The 19,770-nt window shown below is 54.3% G+C and overlaps 2 protein-coding genes across 4 annotated transcripts; both read left to right on the top strand.

Moving 5' to 3' along the window:
• Positions 1–58: 58 nt before the first annotated feature.
• LOC135422042 (cytochrome c oxidase subunit 4 isoform 1, mitochondrial) lies at positions 59–4,687 on the top strand. Of its 2 annotated transcripts, none has more exons than XM_064670990.1 (5): positions 59–161; positions 1,009–1,088; positions 1,877–2,044; positions 3,408–3,539; positions 4,423–4,687. In XM_064670990.1, the coding sequence occupies exons 2-5, from the start codon at positions 1,010–1,012 to the stop codon at positions 4,557–4,559; spliced, it is 516 nt and encodes a 171-aa protein (XP_064527060.1). In that variant the 5' UTR covers positions 59–161; position 1,009; the 3' UTR covers positions 4,560–4,687. The 2 variants fall into 2 exon arrangements, with proteins under 2 accessions (XP_064527060.1, XP_064527061.1); XM_064670991.1 differs by lacking the exon at positions 59–161 and adding an exon at positions 187–210.
• Positions 4,688–5,646: 959 nt separating this feature from the next.
• Positions 5,647–19,770, top strand: LOC135422040 (dual specificity protein phosphatase 22-A-like). 2 transcript variants are annotated; one of them, XM_064670988.1, is made up of 8 exons: positions 5,647–5,735; positions 5,870–5,944; positions 7,326–7,359; positions 7,881–7,963; positions 10,536–10,585; positions 13,393–13,467; positions 13,870–14,041; positions 18,421–19,770. In XM_064670988.1, exons 2-8 carry the CDS (start codon positions 5,924–5,926, stop codon positions 18,616–18,618), a joined length of 633 nt encoding a protein of 210 aa, XP_064527058.1. In that variant the 5' UTR covers positions 5,647–5,735; positions 5,870–5,923; the 3' UTR covers positions 18,619–19,770. The 2 variants fall into 2 exon arrangements, with proteins under 2 accessions (XP_064527058.1, XP_064527057.1); XM_064670987.1 differs by having other exon boundaries at positions 7,836–7,963.

The following is a 19,770-nucleotide window of genomic DNA, read 5'->3' as shown; positions in this document are numbered from 1 at the left end:
GGATTCTGTGCAAAACCCCCACGGGCGGTCCGCCCGCATCCCGTCAGCCCCCGCGCGCGGCCGCTCTGTCCCAGCTCCCTCCCTGCCTGACCTCCCGGCGTGCCCCGCGCTTCCGGCCGCGGCTCCTTCCGGTCCCACCCGCCGTAGAGGACGGTCGCCAGGTCGTGGGGCCGGGACGGGCTAGGAAAGGGGCAGGCGGGGGCTGGGAAGGTGCAGGGCACCCCTCCGTCATCCCCATCCACCCCCGGGCCAGCGGGAGGGCGGGCGGGGCAGCGCTGATTGGGGGGCGGCGGGGGGGCGGTGGGGGGGTGGTGTGAGGGAAGAGCACTGCGGCCGCCCCCCCCCAAGGGGTCTCAGTGTGTCAGTGCCGTCATATCGCCGTTGTCGCGACATGTCGGGCGGGTCTGAGGTGACACTGGGGGGGGCAAGGTTAGGGCGGGCGGCGGGGCCTCCTGGAGGCTTGGGGGAGTTTGGGCTGGGCTGGGGCCGCGGGGGGAACCCGAGCGCCGTGTGGGTGTGGGATCCGTTATCTGTGTGCCCGCCCTGCCCGGGGATGTGCCGAGATCGCTCCTTGATCAGGGATTGCCGCAACGAGTGTGGGATGTGCTTGCCCTCGACTCGCTTGTGGCTCCTGGAATCTGCCCAGGAATGGTTTGTTTGGGAATTGAAATGTCTTAGAAGGGTAGTTTGGACAAGGGTGTGTCCTTGGGTTCGAGTGTAGGGAGAGAAAGACTCATCCAAGTAAATTACGTAGGGGAATATCCCTGGAAACAAGGAAATAACTTCGGATTTGAGTGCAGGAAGCTCTGGGAAGCAACAGGGAGGGAAAGGCTCATCTTATAGTGGGGGAATGTCCCTGAAAACCATAGAGTGCTGTGCTGCTCTTTGGAGAAGGGGCAAGAAGCCCCTAGGCCAGCTATTTTTGTATATAATCTATTGGAAAATGTTGTTATTTCCCCTTGGTACATTGCCCTGTCTGCGCCTGACCTGGTGCTCTTCTTGCTGCAGGATGTTGGCTTCCAGAGCCTTCAGCCTTGTTGGGAGGAGGTCCATCTGCACCTCCCTGTGCCTGAGAGCTCATGGACACGGTGGGTGACACTGCCCTGGGGATGGTGAGGGCAGCAAACCCAGTCCTGCAGAGCAGGGGCGCAAACAGCTGCTCTGGGGGTCTGGGAAAAGGCAGGACTGGGGAGGAGGGGGTTTGGGGAGGCTGGAACAGGAGATGGGAGTGGGCAGTGCCATGGCTGGCAGTGCAGAAGTGCTGCTGGGGAGGCGGCAGGAATCACAGAATCAAGGAATCATTGGGAGTAGAAAAGGGCTCTGGGATCATCGAGTCCAACCTGTGACCGATCCTCACCTTGTCACCCAGCCCAGAGCACTGAGTGCCATGTCCAGGCCTTCCTTGGACACCTCTAGGGATGGAGATTCCACCACCTCCCTGGGCAGCCCCTTCCAAGGCCTGGCAGCCCTTTCTAGGAAGAAATTCCTCCTGGTATTAGATGGGATGTTGGGAAGGAATCCTTCCCTGTGAAGGTGGTGAGGCCCTGGCACAGGTTGCCCAGAGAAGCTGTGGCTGCCCCATCCCTGGAAGTGTCCAAGGCCAGGTTGGACGGGGCTTGGAGCAACCTGGGCTAGTGGAAGGTGTCTCTGCCCATGGCTGGGGTTTGGAACTGGATGGGCTTTAAGGTCCCTTCCAACCCAAAGCAGTCTGTGATTCTGTTCTTATGCTCTTAAAATAGCTCCTGTTTTAAGTGCTTCATCTGGATTCCTTAACTGGCCTCACCTTTTTGTCTGAGCTGTTGGGTTTTTGTGTTGTAACCTGTAAGAGGTGTTGTGCAGGGGTTTGATTGGTGTCTCTTCTCTCTCCCCCCCCCAGCTGGTGTTGCAAAAGCAGAGGATTTCACCCTCCCAGCCTATGTGGACCGTCGGGACGTGCCCCTGCCTGAGGTGGCCTTCGTGAGGGACCTCTCAGCGCAGCAGAAGGCACTGAAGGAGAAGGAAAAGGCCTCGTGGACCGCCCTGTCCATCGATGAGAAAGTGGAACGTAGGTTTGGGGGGCTCTAAGTGACCTGACAGTGGCAACGACACGATCTCCTCTGCTGCGTGTTCACTGTCATGGAATCATGGAATGGTTTGGGTTGGAAGGGACCTTAAAGTTCATCTTTTCCCACCCCTGCCATGGGCAGAGACACCTTCCACTAGACCAGGTTGTTCCAAGCCCTGTCCAGCCTGGCCTTGCACACTCCCAGGGATGGGGCAGCCACAGCTTCTCTGGGCAACCTGTGCCAGGGCCTCACCAGCCTCACAGGGAAGAATTTCTCCCAATATCACATCTAACCCTGCCCTCTGACGTTGGAAGCCATTCCCCCTTGTCCTGTCCCTCCAGGCCTTTGTCCAAAGTGCCCATCCATGTTTCTTGTAGTCCCTTCACGCACTGGGAAGCCACAATTAGATCACCCCTAACCCTTTGCTTCCAAGCCGAACAATCCAAATTCTTTGAGCCTTTCCTTGAAGAAGAGGTGCTTCATCCCTCTGATCATATTGGTGGCTGTGGTTTGTGTTCCCAAGGTCCTTGGTGCTGTTTCAGAACGTGAAATGCACTTGCTGTGGTGTCTGTTCTGGACCTGAGGTCACATCCAGCAGTTCCTCTTCCAGAAAACAAATAGTAATTGTATTTGTTTCTTGATTCCCATCTGCTTTCAACAAGCCAGACAAAATCTCTTCATTACAATATGCCATTGTTAGTCCAGCTGAGGGAAATGAGCCCCTCAGCTCAGATGTGTATTTGAATGTTAATGACCACTGACTTTTACATTAACCATATTCCAGCTAATTAAAGCCCTGAGTGGGTGTTTTGACTTGCAAATAAAACTGCCTCATTTTTTCTACCTGCTGCTGTGGTATGAAGTGGGAACCTGGTCTGTGAACGGGTGTCAAAGGTTTAAAACCCTTTGAGGAACTGCTCAGATGTTCCTAAGCACTCTCCAAATCTTATATTGCTTTGGGTTTTAAAATCCTTAGTGGCAGAGTGGGGAAGCTTTTTGAGATAGAAACATTCCTGTTGGAATTATTTGTGCTAGGAAGTTCTGGGATAACTGGGAATTGGAGAGGAGGAAGGAGAGCTCAATTTCTCCTCCTTTCAGGTCTATTCTGCAACTTTTGCACAACTTTATGGTAGTCTATAAAATGAAGACTTCACATTGATGTGGGGGCAGGAACAGGTGGGGAGAGTGAAACACAACTCATTGGTCTTGCTGTGGGAGAGGGCAGCTGATTCTGAGCCTAATTTAACATCCACCCCCTTTTGGGCAGCCTCAGGCCTCAGTCACCTCCCTCTGGAGAGTTCCCTGTCACCTGCAAATCACAGGAAAAGTTTCAAGAGATGATTTTTTGGCTTTTTTTGGCAGTGTATCGTATGAAATTCAACGAGACCTACGCAGAGATGAACAAAGGAACAAACGAGTGGAAGACTGTCCTGGGTGCAGTGTTTTTCTTCCTCGGCCTCACTGGTGTCATCCTCATCTGGCAGAAGCACTTCAGTAAGTAACCCTTTAGTGGGGAGCTGGATCAGTTTATGATCCCTAATGGGACATTAGAGAATTCCCATGAGCTTCTTTGTGGGGTCAGAATGGTGTGTGGAAGAGCCATAACTGTGACCTCCCAGCAGGAGCTATTTGTAAGTCCCTGAAAACTCTGTCCTGGAGTTGTAAGTTTATGGAGTCAGTGGGTTTGTTGCATAAATATTCAGGAAGCTAAGTCATGGAAAGGTAGTGGAGCTTTGGGAGGAGAGGAAATGGAGGGGAATGAGTGGTGATACTCCTGATCCCAGAGCTTCCCCTCTCTGCTGTCGGAAAAGCTTATTGCTGCCTTGGTAGTGAGCATTTGGGTTTCTGCCATGTTTGGCTGCTTTCCCAGCTCAGGATCTGACCTCGAGGGAGCCTCCAGCTGCCGTGAGGCAGAGCAGCAGTTAAATGAGCTGCTCCCTGCCTTGAGGCTCCCAAGAAACGGAAAGCAGGAAGCTGTTATCTTGTACAAGCCTTTACTGATGAAGGAAACCGCTAGAGAATCTGTGTGGGAATGTGGTCTGAGCTGGATGCATCAGAAACTGGATGTAGGGAGTGTAGGTTTGAACAGATCAGAGAATCATGGAATGGTTTGGGTTGGGAGGGACCATAAAGGTCATCCAGTTCCACCCCCTGCCAGGGGCAGGGACACCTTCCACTACACCAGGTTGCTCCAAAACCCCATCCAGCCTGGCCTTGGACACTTCCAGGGATGGGGGAGCCACAGCTTCTCTGGGCAACCTGCTCCAGTGGGATGACTTCAGGGGAAAAAAAGCTTTTTGTTAGTGACATTTGTCCCTCAGTTCCCAACTTGCTGATTTGGCATCACAATATAATTCCATCCAATCCCACCCTGCAGTGTACGGCCCCATCCCGCACACCTTCTCCGAGGAGTGGCTGTCGGCGCAGACCAAGAGGATGTTGGACATGAGGGTTAACCCCGTGGAGGGCATCTCAGCCCAGTGGGATTTTGACAAGAACGAGTGGAAGAAATAAAGCAACTCAGTGGAACCTGCTCTGCTTGAATATGAAACGATTCCATCACCTGTGCGTGACCTCGTTGCTTGTGTACTGGAACACCCTCTCCACCTACAGAAATGCTAATAAATGTCTGGTTAACTTGAGAGTTGCCTGTTACTGGTTTCTGGATGTGTTTGTTGGGGTGGGAGCACTTCAGAGGTTTTATTAAACACTGTGGTCTGGCTTGATGTTTTCAGGGCTAAGAAAGCTGCTGCCAAATTTCTCCCTTCAGCTAAGCTGGTGTCCCCTTGATTGTGCAGGTTCTTGGTTTAAAACTCCCCTCTGAAGACTAAAGCAAGCTTTGCCTTCACTTTGCTCTTTTCCCGATGACAGGAAGCCTCCATCAGGAAACCTGATGTGGTTTTAAATCTGTGAATGTGTTTAGGAGCTGTGGGGGGTCTCAGCCACTTCTTGGCCAGCCTTTTCCTCTTAAGGTGAGATAAACTGGTTGGAGTTAAGCAATGAGCTCCCCTTCTTGCACCTGAAAAATCCTTTAGGTGATAAATTTGTCTCTGGGGTGCTGAGAAGGGTGGTCCAAGGTGACAGAATCTCAGGCTGGTGATGGCTGCGGGAGTGTTTGCTGTGCCTGTGATTTGCTCTTCCCTGCTCTCCACACAGCTCCTGCCTCTGGCAGGCTGGTGGCACAGATGTGGGAGGGGGACAGTGAGCTGCCAGGTGTTACTGCCTGGAAAATAGATGTTTTGAAGCATATGCTGGAGTTGCAGTGTTGCTTTACAGCTCTTCTCATCCCTGTTCCCAGAGGGAAGGGAAGATGGGCTCATCCAAAGTGTTCCATCAGCTGCACGTTGCTCGTGCCACACTCTGGTTTTCCAGGCCTTATTCTGAATTCTGCTCATCCCTGTGACCGGGAGCAATCGGCATAACTGGAAAAGAAATCCCACTGCATACAGGGCTTGTGCCAGCCTGAAGCATCCCAGAAGGAATACTGGGCAGCATTGCTGAGACCAGGGAGTCGTTCCTCCCAGGACTGTCCTTCCCAAAAGGCTGTAGAAGCTCCAGGGAGTCTGGGAGGGAAACCTGAGCCTCACCACAGCCCCAGATCCTTATTTCACCCTCCCCTGCCTGGCACCAGCCACTCTTCTCTGTTCCCTTCCCTGGTGCAGCGGCAGGACCTGCAGGAGCAGCCTGAAGGTGAGCTGAGATTGCCAGGGCTCTACATGTTCCACTCCTGGCACATGTTCCCTTTCCTCCTGGGCAGAGGGACACACTGAGGAGAGGGTCAGATCTCACCATCCTGTCTGGGATTTTTGGGTGTTTATTTGCAGGTAGCCTTGGAGACCAAGAAACTGCCTGAATCCTGATCCTGGGGAGAGAAACCCATGGGGAGTGGAATGAGCAAGGTACTGGGGGCAGTGGGATGCTGGTCAGCATGTCCTCTTCTCCTGCAGTCCGTGGATACTCCTCCCAGGCCACCATGATTCCATAAACACAACTATTTGCATCTTTCCTTTCTCACTCCGCTTTGAAACTCCAAGTACTTAAGAAATTGAGAAAACAAATAGTGATTTATATCCAAGGTTTATGTCAGAGGTGAGGAGCGAAGTGTCTGCAGGTGTCAGGAGAGTGACAGCTGGTGTTAAATGCTCATCCCTTGGGAGGTAAAGCCATGGCATTCTCATTCTTAGGGCTGACAGGGGGGTCCCTGCAGGGAAATTCCCCCCTTACCACCCCCAGGATGTGTCTGTGCCCGGCAGCGATGTGGGAAGTGGGGTTTCACTGCTGCCTGTTCCTCCAGGGCTGGCAGAGAGGATCAATTTCTGTTGGTATCCTGAAATAACTTCCTGGTATGTGCATTCTCCAGTTTAAAATTAGACTCTGGGACAACAACAGAAAGATCAAATCAGGGCAAACTCTGCATGGCTCTGGTGTGGTTTAGACCTGGGTTTCACTGCCTGTAGACACAGCCTGACCAGCAAAGTGAGTTTTAAAGCCCCCCTGGTGCTACCAAACCATCTTGGGGATCCTGGGCTGCCAGGAGCTATTTGTGCAGACACTTTTGTAGGATCCCACTTTGGACTTGATAATATGCAGGGCTTGGCATCCCCTTTCTAGTGGTAGCAGCTGGTGCTGTACAAGTTGTGCTGGATCCAGGTGTTTGCACTCAGGAACAGGCTGGGATTCAGCTGAATGGTAGAGCTGGGCTGGATGTGACCCAGTGCTGCTGAAAACCCTTCCTAAAACTTCTCAAACCAGGGGTTTTCTGCCAGATGAGCACCAACAAGTCCAGCTGCTAATCAACTTTCTCTTCTTTGTCTCCCTGAAAAGCACTCCAGTGGGTTCTTACACCCCATAAATACCCTGAGCTGCCCCTTTTTCTCCTTCATAACCCCACAGCAGTGAGTTGGAGACCAAATTTGCAGCCTTGATGTCTCTTACTGCAACATCCTGGCCAGAAAAGTGTTATAAATAGCCTGTGCCCATCTATCTCCAGCTGGCAGATGCAACCTTTGAAACTCTGTAGGACCACATCCAAGTCCCTTCTGTTTCTGTGCTGAGTTTTCCTGAGCTCTGCACTCCTGGAGGGGTTTAGGCTGGTGGTTTGAGTGGGCTCAGCCTTTCCTCATTGTTAATTAAGGTGCTTTGTAGTTTAGCTGCTTGGTTTGTCATGGCCTGAGGAGTTTGGTGCCAGATTTCCTGGTCCTGCTGGAACCACATGTGCTCCCACCACATTGGATGAACCTTGTACTGTCTGAACTCTCTCTCTTTTTTGTCACCTCCCAGGTTGTCACAGGCCTCTACCTCGGGAATATCCGTGGTAAGTGCCTTTCCCTGTCCCACCTCTGCAGTGCTGTGGGGTCCCTGAGTTAGCTGGCAGGGCTAGAGGAGTCCCTCTCCTCGGGGGCTCCCTGTCTCTGCTCCTCAGCATCTTCCAGAGATCCAAAGCCTCCAAAAATCTCCATCCCAATTGCAACTGATCCAATGCAACTCTAGCCCAGGAAAGGGATGTCCATAGGGAGCTGCTGTCACTAGCCGTGCTGGAACACCGGGCAGTCCTTGGCATGGCTGGAAACCTGCTCAACAGTGAGGACACCGCAGCCTTTGACAAGTTATCAGCACAATTTCTGGTTTTGGGGGTGACTTTAGGAGCCTCCTGAGTACCCAGCACTTCCAAGGGGGATTTTGCTTGGAAGAAGGTGCCCAGTCTCCTTCCCTGCACCATGTGGGGTGAGAGGCAGCGGGAAGGGCTGGAGTGAGGGTCAGTGGCTTGTTGGTTGGTGTGTGGTCCAGCAGATCTCCCAGGAGGGCAGGTGATTCCAATGTGGCTCCTGCTTCCAGATTCTGAGGACCATGAAAACCTGCTGAAGAATGGGGTGACCCACATCCTCTCTGTCTACAACGGCGCCAAGCCCGTGCTGGAGGTGAGTGCCCAGGCAGGAGTGCTGGGGGTCCACCCTGGAGGAGCGGGGGCTGGGAAGGTGCAGGTGGGACACCCACGGGCTTCTCCTGGTGTGGGACAGAGCAGAGAGAAGCAATGCTGGATTTGCACCAGTTTGCACCGTGCAGTGATGAGTGGCACCCAAAGGGGCTTAGCGCTGGCACTGGGGAGGGGGGGAGCGGGGTGTTTTGGGGTCACAGGCACCACTCGGTGTTTTTTGGGGCGCGGGTGGGACCCGCGGCGCTGCGGGGCCGGCCCGGCCGTGTGCCCGGTGCTGCCGGGGGGTCCCCACGAGAGGGCGGCGGTGCCCCGCGGATGGAGCCCCGGCGGGCGGGGGGGACACGCAGCGGAGCTCGGGACATCCCCCAGGATCCAGGACCTCTTTTCCCGCTGACCCCAGAGCGCTGCGGCCCCCCGGGTTGTCAGCGGGGAAACTGAGGCAGGAGGGAGCTGCCCGTGGGTCGATGCCAGAGCTGCCGGGCACGTCTCTCGTGCACAAATCCTGCCTGGAGAGTCCCATGAACTGGGAGCAGCCCCTTGGGGTTTGGCCCACGGGGGTGTGCGAGGAGCATGGCCACGGGGTGCTGGATGCCTGGTACAGGGGCAGAGCTGGATAACAGAGTGGGCACAGCCATGGGGGGAGGGGGAAAATCCTATAGGTCATCATATCACAGAATCATGGAATGGTTTGGGTTGGAAGGCACCTTAAAGAACATCTCATTCCACCCCCTGCCATGGGCAGGGACACTTTCCACTAGACCAGGTTGCTCCGAGCCCTGTCCAACCTGGCCTTGGACACTTCCAGGGATGGGGCAGCCACAGCGTCTCTGGGTAACCTGTGCCAGGGCCTCACCACCCTCACAGGAACAATTTGTCCCTAATATCCCACCCAACCTTGCCTTCTGGCAAGCCATTCCCCCTTGTCCTGTCCCTCCAGGTCCTTGTCTAAAGTCCCTCTCCAGCTCTCTTGGAGCCCCTTTAGGCACTGGAAGGGGCTCTAAGATCTCTCTGGAGCCTTCTGTTCTCCAGGCTGAATAGCCCCAGCTCTCCCAGCCCTGTCTCCAGAGCAGAGGGGCTCCAGCACTTGAAGCACCTCTGTGGCCTCCTCTGGACTCAATCCAACAGGTCCATGCTTTTCTTGTGCTGGGGGCTCTTCACCCCGGTGTCGGACCTGCTGCCATCTCCCAAATCCTGGGATGCTGAAGAAAGCCCAGGGGATTGGCAAGACCCCTCATCCTTTTGGGGCCACCGCGGGGAGGGAGCCCCAGCAAAACCCCAGCTGGAGCCTTTTCCCTGCTGAGGCATTGGGTAACGTGGAGGGCGGAGAGCGAGAAGGGAGGAGGAGGCGGCAGAGAAACGGCCGGTGACTGGGGAAGGGGCAGCAGCTGGGGCTGCCGAGCCCGGGGCACGGCCAGACGGGGAGCAAACCACACGGGGAGCTTACAACGAGCTTACAACACGGAGCAGAGCCGCGGGGGTGCGGAAAGGGGAACCGGAAAGGCATGGTGGGTTGAGCAACGTGTCAATCACGGCCCCGGGCCGGGAACCGCAAACCCCAGCACCGTTCCCATGCGTGGCCCGGCTCCCCGAGGTGGGATGGGGACACCCAGCCACGTGGGGAAGGGGAAGCCGCCGGGAGCCCGGCAGTTAATCCGGGATTGGTGTGTGGGTCAGGGATTTGGGGGAGGGTTGGGGTTGGTTTGGTTGCTCCGCTGCTTGGCACGGTGGCTTTGCCATTGGGGTGGTGTTTCTCGCTGCCGGGAGGTTGGGCTGGCACCGGGAATGGCATGGAGCCATGGATGGGACGGAGAGGTGGTGCACGGGAAAGCCTGCATCATCTTTGCAACATGGATCTTTCCAGTGCAGAATTATCCCCATGCCCATCCCGTTCTATCCCTCCTTAAATAATCCACTTTTTCCAGCCTCCTGATTCCTGGGCTAGTGGGTGGTCCATGGGGTTGGGCTGCATCGACCAAGGAGCACCTTTCAGCAGCGACCTGCTGGAAATGGGGCAATCCCTGGTGCTCTGGCTGCAGGATTTCTACCCGTTCAGCTAAGAAAGGACAAAAGAAAAACCCCAACCCCTCAGATGAAAAGGATCTAATTTTAGCTTAGAACAGGGAGGATCGAGGAAGCGATGTTTTAAGGAGAGGAAAGTGATCTGACCTAGGCCAGCATGAGGCAGATGATTTATGGTGTATTAAAAGGACAGGGAGGAAATAACTCATTGATGAGAGCTGCTTCGTCAGTGTGTGTTCACACACGTCTTCCTGGTGGGGCTCAGGGCCCTGGGAAAGGGCTGGCTCTGTTTTGGGGGGCTCCTGAGCATTGTAATGGCCCACTAACATCCTGTCCTCTGGGATGAAATGGGAGGAAATAGCCTGGGATGGAATGGATGTGCCCACCCATCAGAGTGGAGCAGGGTGATGGTACCCAAAAGTGGTTTTCAGCTTTCCCCTCCCCTAAAGGTCAGCTGGGGAGAGAGAAGAGAAAAGAATGGGGGATTTTATGTTTCTTGGAGATATTTTACCACTGTGACCATCTTTGTATTGCAGGACATGACCTATCTGTGTATCTCGGCCTCAGATTCCTCCAGTCAAAACCTGTAAGTTGTTTCCCATCCTTTTGCCTCCCAGATCGTGTGTGGTAGTTGTTGGTCAATAAAAGTTCAAATGCTGCAGGAGAAAGGTTTAGTCCATTCATGCCATGACATTCTGTATCATTCCTGAGCTTCAGATAAGCTGGGGTGTATTCCCAGGGGGGAAATAGTATTTTAGGACTTAAAATCTGTTTCTGTGTGTGTTTGCAGCCAGTAAATTTAGTTTTCCATCAAGTTTCAGAATTATTCTATTGTGCAGGGTTGAAAATTGGAGTGTTAGAAAGACAATGATTTGTGTCTTTCAGACATTTTCTTTGGAAAGTTAAAGGAAGTGTTTATTAAAAATAACAGTTTTTTCACTATATAAAGCACAGATAATTATAACACTTGCAATGATGTTTTTGAGATGAAGCCGATGAGAGGTGCTGGAAGGGAGCTCCAGGATTTTGTGGGATGCTAGTACAAAAGGGAGGCACCATCCTGCTGCTGCTTTGGGTGACAGACACCCACAAATCATTCATTTCAACCAGCAAATGGGCAGCTCCAAGGGATTTTTCTGTTGCATCAGATCCTAAAAAGCATCAAAACTTGATGCAGAGTGACCAGAGTGAGCCCTGTTTGTGAAGGTGCTGGTTTTTCCAGCATCCTTGGGAGCAGCCATGCCCGGGGGTGGGATTCTGCTTGCTCATGCTCCTGCTGAGCGGAAAGAGAAGCTTTACAAGAAAACCCTGCCTCAGCGAGAACTGGGTTTTTTGGTTGTTATTTTTTTTTAGCCTTTGCTCATTTCTTGGCATTTCTGGCATGTCTACAAAAGGAAAAAAAAAAAAAAGGAAAAAAAAAAAGAAGATAAGGCTGGCTGCCGGAAGGAAGACTTGTTCAAGGAACTATTTTCTGCATGTCAGTTTATGCCTTGGATTTCACAATCCCGGTGAACTTGTGTCCTGCAGAGGAGATGCTTGTGACTCAGGAGCTCAGGAGCCCGATCCCATGCTTTAAGGCTGGAAAAGCACAGGGGGAGTTTTCCTGTGGCTGGCTGCCTGGGGGACAACACCTTGTGGAGTGTGTGAGGATTGATGGGCTGGCTGAAATTTTCACTGCCCTCCCTGTGGGATGGGTTGGGAGAGGATGCTTCATGCATGGAGTGAGCTGGAGGCACCAGAATCATGTGTTTGTGAGGAAGGGTCCTCTCTGCTGTTCCTACCAAGGTTCTGAAGAGGAGGACTGGGATCTGGAGAACCTGGAGCTGTGTGGGCAGCTCCTGCAGGCCCTGGGGGATGCTGTCTGCTTGCGAAGATAAGTAGGACAAGATAAAATGCCCTGGGACAAACTTTAAGCAGCGAAAGCCCCCCCCAAAAGGTGATGATGCAGTGGGGGAGGATGAAGATCATGAGAAGCAGTAGACAGACATCTCCTTCCAGGGTTGAGAGGCTCAATATTTTTAATATGAACACAATGTCAGAGACTCCCCCATCTCTTCTTTTCCTGGGCAGCAGAACCCACTGCAGTTCCTGAATAAACTCATCCTTGGCTGGTTTCTTAGAAGGAGCTGAGCCCAGTGCTTCCAGGGCAGGACAAAGAGCATCTCCTTCCATGGATAGAGGGGATTTTGGAGGGTTCTGCCTTGTCCCCACGGGGAAACCAGCTCCCTTGGGGAGGGGCACAGTGGGAATAACTGCAGTAGCTCATGCCCTGGCTTCAGAGAAATCAGGAAGGCTGTGCAGGCACACGCCCACCCTGTCATGCGGAGGCAGAGGAAGTCCGGTGCCGGAGCAGAGGTGCTGCTGCCAAAGTGCTGCTCTTCTTCTTCTGGGAAACCCAGGGCTGTGTGCTCAGGGAGGCCACCAGCAGCACAAATGACACAGAATTAAGTTTTCTGCCTCAAAACTGCCCCAGAGCCCAGTGTGGCTGTGAGGGTGAGCAGGGATAGGCAGCATTTGTTGGAAACACACGCCAAGGAGAAGAATGCCTGGCTCAGCGTGGGATCTTGGAAGCTCAACAGTTCCTGCAACCCATCCAGTGATGAGCAGGGGGGATGTGTCTCACAGGAGCCTGTGTAACCCTTCCACACACACCCACCTCTATCCCATCAGTACATATGGAGTTAGTTATCCTGTTTTCCAGGTCTCCATCAGAAAGCCCTGGCTCCGAGCCTTGTTTTGCTGGTTTGGGTGAATGTGCTCCCTCTGCCTTGCCAGCAGTAGCTGGTTATGTTTTTGGGAATGCAGGCACCAATCCATGGACATGCCTGTGTTGTTGCTGGCAGCCCTACCTCCCTGGCATGGGCACTTCTCCATGCCCTCGCGTGGGTGGAAAGGGGACCTCCAGGCAAAATGCCTCCAGAGCCACACTTCTCCCTGCCTTCTTCCCTGCTGGTATCTTTCCATCTTTCCCTTGGATGGAAGACAGAGTTTTTGTCATCATTTGGGAATTAGGGGTGAGCTGATGGCTCAGGATGAGTGCTGATGTGGGAGAGTGCATGTCCCTTACTCACAGGATGATACCTTTCCCTGGAGGATGTCCCCCTGGGGTTCTCCCTGAGCTGGTTTGTCTGATGGCATCATAATCCTTCCTAGATTCCTCAGGAAGCAGGAAATCCCCTGGGAAATCCCTCAGGTCATTTCTTTCCCAGCAGATGAAGATCATCCCCTTTGCCTTCACCTGGCAGAGGAAGGATCTCTGCTCCCATCCCACACTGGTAGCCCCAGGGCAGTGGGAATTCCTTGGGAGTAATGCAACAGCAGTTTCCAGGATGTCCTGGTGCCTGGCAGGGGTGGACAGCCCTCCCCTCCTCACCTCCTGCCTCTCTCTTGCAGGCTGCAGCATTTTAAGGAGAGCATCAAGTTCATCCACGAATGCCGGCTTGGTGGGGGAGGCTGCCTTGTCCATTGGTGAGAGCTGCTGGAACCTCCTCATGCCCCATCACTTCTCTGGGAGGTGGGGATGGGCTCCCAAAAGGTGTCCTCGACGTCAAACATTAATTGTGGTGGGGAGGGAGGAGAGGAGAAGAAGGAACAGTGGGAGGGTGACAAAGGAAGGTCTCCCTGGACCTACAGGGGCGGGTGGTCCATGCGCTGACAACCTGAGCATCCAAAAAGAGGTGGGACAAGGTGGTGCCACTTGCTTGGAGCCACCAACAGTGGTGAGAGATGGAGAGAGTTCCTTACCCCTTCCCAATCCACACCCAGGGAACCCTGCTAGCACCCCAGCAGCCCAAGAGAAGCTGCATCCTGTGGGTGTCCTTACACCAACCCCCACGGTGGGAATAACACTGCTCCCTCCTGCCCTGCCAGCCTGGCCGGGGTCTCCCGCAGCACCACCATCCTGGTGGCTTATCTGATGACAGTGACAGAGCTGGGCTGGGAGAGCTGCCTGGCTGCCACCAAGGCTGTGAGACCCTACGTCAGCCCCAACTCTGGCTTCCAGCAGCAGCTGCAGGAATACGAGAGGACCCTGCTACAGGAGGTACGTCCTGACCCTATGTCCCCTTAGATACGTGGTGGAGGGTTTGCAGCCAGGCAGGGCTCTTTTGCATGCAGCTCTCTGCACGACAAGCTGTTTGCCCCAGCTGGCTTTTGGGGATGTTATTTATTACCTGGGGATTTGGGGGTTTGCATGCAAAAGAGAAAATTAAAAAAAAAAAAAAAGAAGTGTTTAGATATTATGTGAGTGCACTTAAGGCTCTTTCAAACCTTAAAACCACAGTTATTTTCTCGAGAGTTCAGTTAGGACACAGTGGGAGGGATGGGAGAGCAGCTTGTCCCCTGGGAGCCTCAGGAAGGAGCTGGGCTGATTCCCAGGAATGCAGTGCAGCGGGAGCTGGAGGCGGAAGGGAGAGAGGAGAGGGAGGAAGGTTCGTGCAAACAGTGTCGGGATGTCTGGGCGTGCTTGGATCTGGCAGGACTTCCTCTGACAGCAAGTCCTCTGCTTTTAGGGGCAGGGACAGGCAGGAGCAAGTGTGGGTGGAGAAATCTCCTCTTTCCTCCCCAGAATGACGTGGAGCAGTAGGTTTTAGGAGAGCAAAAGCTCTGGCTGGCTGGATTCCCATCCTGTGCAAGGGAGGGATGATGTAGCTGAGCCAAGCTGGCTGCCGGAAGCTGGGAGTGACAGTGGCACGTTTAACTGGGAGAGCAGAGATCAGAGCTGCACTTTGGAACTGGAAAGCCCTCAAAAGCAAAGGGAAAGGCCTTTAAAAGCCAAGCTCCCACCAGGCTCTCCTCCAGCCTCCCACATTGGACCTTGCTCCTTCACCCAGCACTGGGGTCTGCAGACAAGGACAGGGGTCCCAAACTGCACATGGGACACAGATGGACCTCTGCAAGGAAAAAGTAACCCTCAACTCGATGTGTACAAGGCGTCTCACAGCCCAGGTCACCCCTAAACCTGGTCCCATCCCTGGAGGCAAAGCCCCCCCCCTCCATGCACTCCAGCCATAAGCATTGTGCAATGGCCCCATGGCACATGGCAGAGGGGACCTGGTGGTCCCTCCAGTCATGTCGAGCCCTTCAAGGGGATTTCTCTCCTCCCAGGACAGAGACAGGGCCAGCATGTGACACTGGCCCGAAGTTCAGCCCCTTCCTCAGCACCAAGTTCCCTTCCCTGGGTGCCGGCGGTAGTGGGCGGGCGCTGTCACATGAGGGATGTGGCTCTGCCCCGTTATCACCAGCTTGCAAAAATGCCCGCAGACGAGGATGGAAAATGCTCCAAGGGATTACAAAACACCCGTGGTGCTGGAGATTCCCTGCGGGGCTTCCCCTGGCCAGGCCAGCTCTCTTCAGCCTTTCCCACGTTCTGGCCACGTCCTAACACAGATTGTGATATGGGGTTTGTTCTGCCCTCTCTCCATCCGAGTTATTCCTCTTTCTCCCCAAAATCCAGACTGGGTTCAACAGGCACCAGGCTTTCCTCCCTTACCCTTAGAAGCTGCCTTGCCATCACTTCAAAATTTTGACAGTGGCTTTGCAAGCATTTCCCTGAAATACCCAAGGCAGTGCCAAGGGTGGAGGTGCTTGGATGTGTTTTCCTGAGCGTGGGATTTAAAAAAACCTGCCTTTTCCTTGAAGTCCCGCGTGTTCCCCGCACTGGCAGCAACGGGGAGGGAATGGCTCTCTTGAGCGGACTGCTGCCAGCACGGCCCCGGGGGCAAAGGCTGGGAGCGGGAAGGGCTCCAGCATTACTCACCCACAGCTGCATTTGGAGGAGGGGAAGAGCCGGATGGATGCTCCAGCCTGACCGGCAGCGCGCTGCTCCCAGCTCCTCCCCTTTGCCAGAGGAAGGGATTGACAGGCAGATCAGCCGAGGAGGATGGCCGGGGGTCCCGCAGGGTGGTGGGTGCTGTAGGCACTGTGTCCCCGGGATCCATGCCGTGTGGGTTCCGTGCTGTGCTTCATGCCAAGCAGCAGCTGCCTCACTTACCTTGGCTGTGGGAGGTGGCACATTGTTCCCGTTGGTGGCTTTGGAGTGGCTTTCCGTGTGTATCATTAGAATGCAGGACCAAGGGTATCATGACCTGAGCTTCAGGGGTTTAATTTCCCCATTTAGCCCAGCTGTCATTCCAGCAAGCAGCAGTTTGGAAGCACAGTATATAGGAACAGACTTGGATAAGGGCTGGCCAAGATGTTCAAGGGGAAAAGCCTCATCCCTTGTTGGTTAAAACCTGTGAGGAGCAGGTCCATCCTGCTGGGCACCTCCTGGGACTGTGGGCAAGCATCCATTGGTGCCTCAGTTTCCTTCATTGCAAGGACCTCAGATGGGACCCTGGGAGGCTGAAATGGGGAAGATGCTCCCTGGGACTGTCCATCTGGCTCCTTGCTGCAGGAAGGACGCCTTGAGCGTGCAGCTGTGGTTTCAAGATGGCAAATGGTGCTTATCTGGGCTAGATGGATAAAGAAGGAAGGAAGGGACCAAGTGCAGCAGCAGGCTGAGGGGTAAGGTTAGAAAAGGAAGTCAGTGAACTCAGAGAAGACAGCGTGGATGTGAGAGAGGGCAGAGATGGGCATCCGGTGGTGGATCTGCTCCCCTGTGGTGCTGGCACACTATGGCCAGGCTGCCTTTTCCCCTCTGGTGCCATCCCAGATGGGCTGGGTGCTTCTGGCGCTGGGAGAGAGGAGGAGGGGGGCAGTGGATTAGTGGTCAGTGCTGGAGGAAATGGGCTGTAACCACTTCTTACTCTGGCTTTAAAAGGAAGTCCCTGGGAGCAGCAGCAGCAGCAGGGTGCTTCCCTGGCCTCCTGCCTGCTCCTTCCCTCCTCACTGGATGGTGGGAGTCAGCTCCCAGCCTGGGTGTTGGGTGCTGAGCCTTGGTGGGTGCCAAGCCTCTGTGGCCAAGCTGGACTTCCTGTGGAGCTTCATCCCTCTGGATGGTTTGCATGGGAAGGATGTTTCCCCCATGAGTATCTGGCATGGTTGCTTGCTCCAAATCCTGTCCCAAATCCTTCAGGACTCACTTCCCAGTGGTTCTTTTCTAGCATGGAATACAGGTCTGGCTCTCAAGGTCTTTCTGCTTGCAAGTGGCAAGTGAGTAACATCTGTGATGAGTCCCACTGTCTGAGGGAATGGATTTGGGAAATTCAGACATTCCCAGTGGAAATCCCCTCTGCCTGAGCTGACTTTCCCTCACTGCAGGAGAGGGGGATGCCACCAGGGTCAGTCTGAGACTTTCTTCAGTAGTGATTCATCCAGCCCTGACAGGACGGGTCTGAGCGACCAGTTCTGCTGTCCTGCATCCCACATCTTTGCTGTGAGCTCAGTGGCTCCGAGGAGCCGAAGCCACAGCAAGGGCACCTTGCCCTGGGGGTTCCAAGGCTGAGCAGCTCATGAAGGCTGCCTTCCTGTCCCTCTGGTTCCCCTGGCTGCACCCCATGCCTGTCCCTGTGCTGCTCCATTGCACGACTCCGATGCTCCAATGCTCGGTCCCTCTCTGCCCCCTTTGCACCTGCAGGTCCTTCCATCCTTTTCTTAAGGTGTTTGGTGTTGCTGGGCCTGCTTCTACCAGTCATCCCAGTAAGTCCTTGCTAGAGCAGCTGGTTCCCAGCTACTCAGGGAGAAGACAAAGCCCTGCATGTGCCCTGTGAGCACTGGACAGCCAGCATGGCAGGTCCTGGCAGAGCTGCCCATTCCTGCCCAATCTCTTGGATGCTGCCATCTGGGGCTGTCTGGCCGTTTCTCATTCAGCACTAGTGGGAAGCATTTCTATGGAGCATCTCCTGCTTCTCAACCACCTCCAGGCCTCAGTCTCCTGCCAGCTGGCCCCTGGCCACCAGGATGCTCCTGCTGCCGGACCAGTCTGGCTGCAGTGAGGAGGGGGGAGGAGAGGTGCCCTACAGGCTCCCACTGCTGAGGAAGATGCTCTGACAACAAACTTGCCTCACCTTGCAAGAGCCAACTTGGGTGTGCTGGTTGTGGCAGCAAGTCCAGCTTGTCCTTGTGAGAGAAAGAGGTGGGAAGCTTTCCTTACAGGAATTCAGGCACACGAGACACAGCAGCGGCTTCTTGGCAATGAGAAACAAATAAAGCTGCTGTCCCGGCTGCAGCTGGTGTGGGAAGCTAAGGATGCTGCCAGGCTTCCAGGCCTGTCCATGCCAGGCTGGGTGTGTGGGGAGCGCTCAGATGTGGGGAGTCACTGCATCTGTGGTATGATGTGTGTGAACTCCTGTGAAACTGGGATTTTCCTGCATGCTGGATGTGGCTGGGAATCCCCTTGCCCTCGCTGTGGGGGGCTGGGATGCAGCAGGCATTGCTTGGCTCTTGCTGCTTTCCACTGGAGCTGTTGCAGTCCTACTCCCTACTTGGGGATGTCTCAGACCCTGGTGACCCTGACAACCTGTTTTGGCTTTTTCCTCGCAGTATCGTGCCTGGATCCGCCGTGACTATGGCAGGAACCCATTCCAGGACCAGGAGGAGCTGCAGCGCTTGCTGGGCCAGCAGAAGCAGGGGCAGAAGGAGCAGCAGCTGGGGAGCTCCTGGTTCCGCTCTGCAGCTCCCACCTACCCACCTCCCTGCCACACCGGTGGCACTGGCGGCAGCAGATGGATGAACAGATAAGCAGCTGCTCTTGGGCAGGCATTGGCCTTGGGGCTCGGAAAACTCATTTCCCTTTGCCAAGCACCTCTGGGGGTTCATGTCTGGGGCAGAAAGCTGCCAGCACCGGCCATGGGCTCTGGGGCTGGAGCTGGAGGGACAGGACTTGCAGACCACCCTCTTGGCTGCCAGTTTAGTGTGTACCTCTGGGCAAGCCAGTTAATTGGTGACAGTGTCTTGCTCTGCCCTGTTCCTCCATTCCCAATGGATCATGGCCACTTTCCATCCTCAGAGCAGCAGCCAGCCCTGTCCCTCTCTCTGACACCTGGATACCTGGATGCTTCTCTGGCAGGGCATAGGAATGATGATGCAGACATTGGAAAGCCACGGTGGGATGAGATGGAGAGAGGCCACCTTGTTCTCTGCTTTGCAGTGACACTGGGGCCAATGCAGCTTGCCCTGAGGAGGGAGGGATGAATCCTGGGTGTGGAGATGCTGCTTAGCCCTGTCTGGCACCCGGAGGGGTGGGGAGAGGGGCTGGGGGCTCCGGGGGCTGCAAATGCCCCTCAATGTTCTTGGACTTTCCTGGTCCAGCCTGTCCTTGGCAAACATCTATCTGGCATTTTTCTTAACCCACCCCCAAGGAGTGGGGAAATCCAGCAGTGCTGGAGGCTGCCTGTCCCACTGCTTCCATCCCCAGAGCCAGAGAGGTTTTGGGTTTTCCCTGAGCCTGATCTGAATGTCCCTGTTTGCAAAAGAAGCCAACTGCTTGGTTGGACTCAGTCAACCCATGGACCAGTTTAATGCTGTCCCTTTCCTACAGCATTTTTAATATCAAAAGGTCATGACCATGTCCTGCTTTTCATCCCAGACTCATCTCCAGGACTTTCATTGGCAAGACTCCCCCTATCTGTCCTACAAGGAAGGGGTCTCATCCCATTGATTCAGCCCTTCCACATGGAAACCTTCAAGCCTTCCATGCCACTTTGGCATTTTACTATAAATACCTTGTTTGGCTTCTCAAAAATATCTGTTCTGAAATTCCTTCTCAGAAAAAAGGCATTAAAAATATTTCTAGGAATTCTCTTAATGAAAACTTCTGGGTACTCGAAGTGTAACAGCATCAGAGGTGACTCACCCAAATCCTAATAAAGAGAAGAATGATTAAAACCATGA

The sequence above is a fragment of the Pseudopipra pipra genome, chromosome 14, assembly GCF_036250125.1.
Source record: "Pseudopipra pipra isolate bDixPip1 chromosome 14, bDixPip1.hap1, whole genome shotgun sequence".
NCBI lineage: Eukaryota > Metazoa > Chordata > Aves > Passeriformes > Pipridae > Pseudopipra > Pseudopipra pipra.
The sequence above is the reverse complement of the archived record's forward strand: the minus strand, read 5'-3'. Positions and strand labels throughout refer to the sequence as shown.

Excerpts from the sequence above, each read along its gene's own strand:
- LOC135422040 (XM_064670987.1), top strand. The coding sequence starts at position 5,924 with ATGGGGAGTGGAATGAGCAAG. Across the intron at positions 10,586-13,392 it reads GATTCCTCCAGTCAAAACCT|GCTGCAGCATTTTAAGGAGA; the intron begins GTAAGTTGTTTC and ends TCTCTCTTGCAG. Across the intron at positions 13,468-13,869 it reads GGAGGCTGCCTTGTCCATTG|CCTGGCCGGGGTCTCCCGCA; the intron begins GTGAGAGCTGCT and ends CTGCCCTGCCAG.
- LOC135422042 (XM_064670990.1), top strand. The coding sequence starts at position 1,010 with ATGTTGGCTTCCAGAGCCTTCAGCCTTGTTGGGAGGAGGTCCATCTGC. Across the intron at positions 1,089-1,876 it reads CCTGAGAGCTCATGGACACG|CTGGTGTTGCAAAAGCAGAG; the intron begins GTGGGTGACACT and ends TCCCCCCCCCAG. Across the intron at positions 2,045-3,407 it reads CATCGATGAGAAAGTGGAAC|TGTATCGTATGAAATTCAAC; the intron begins GTAGGTTTGGGG and ends TTTTTTTGGCAG.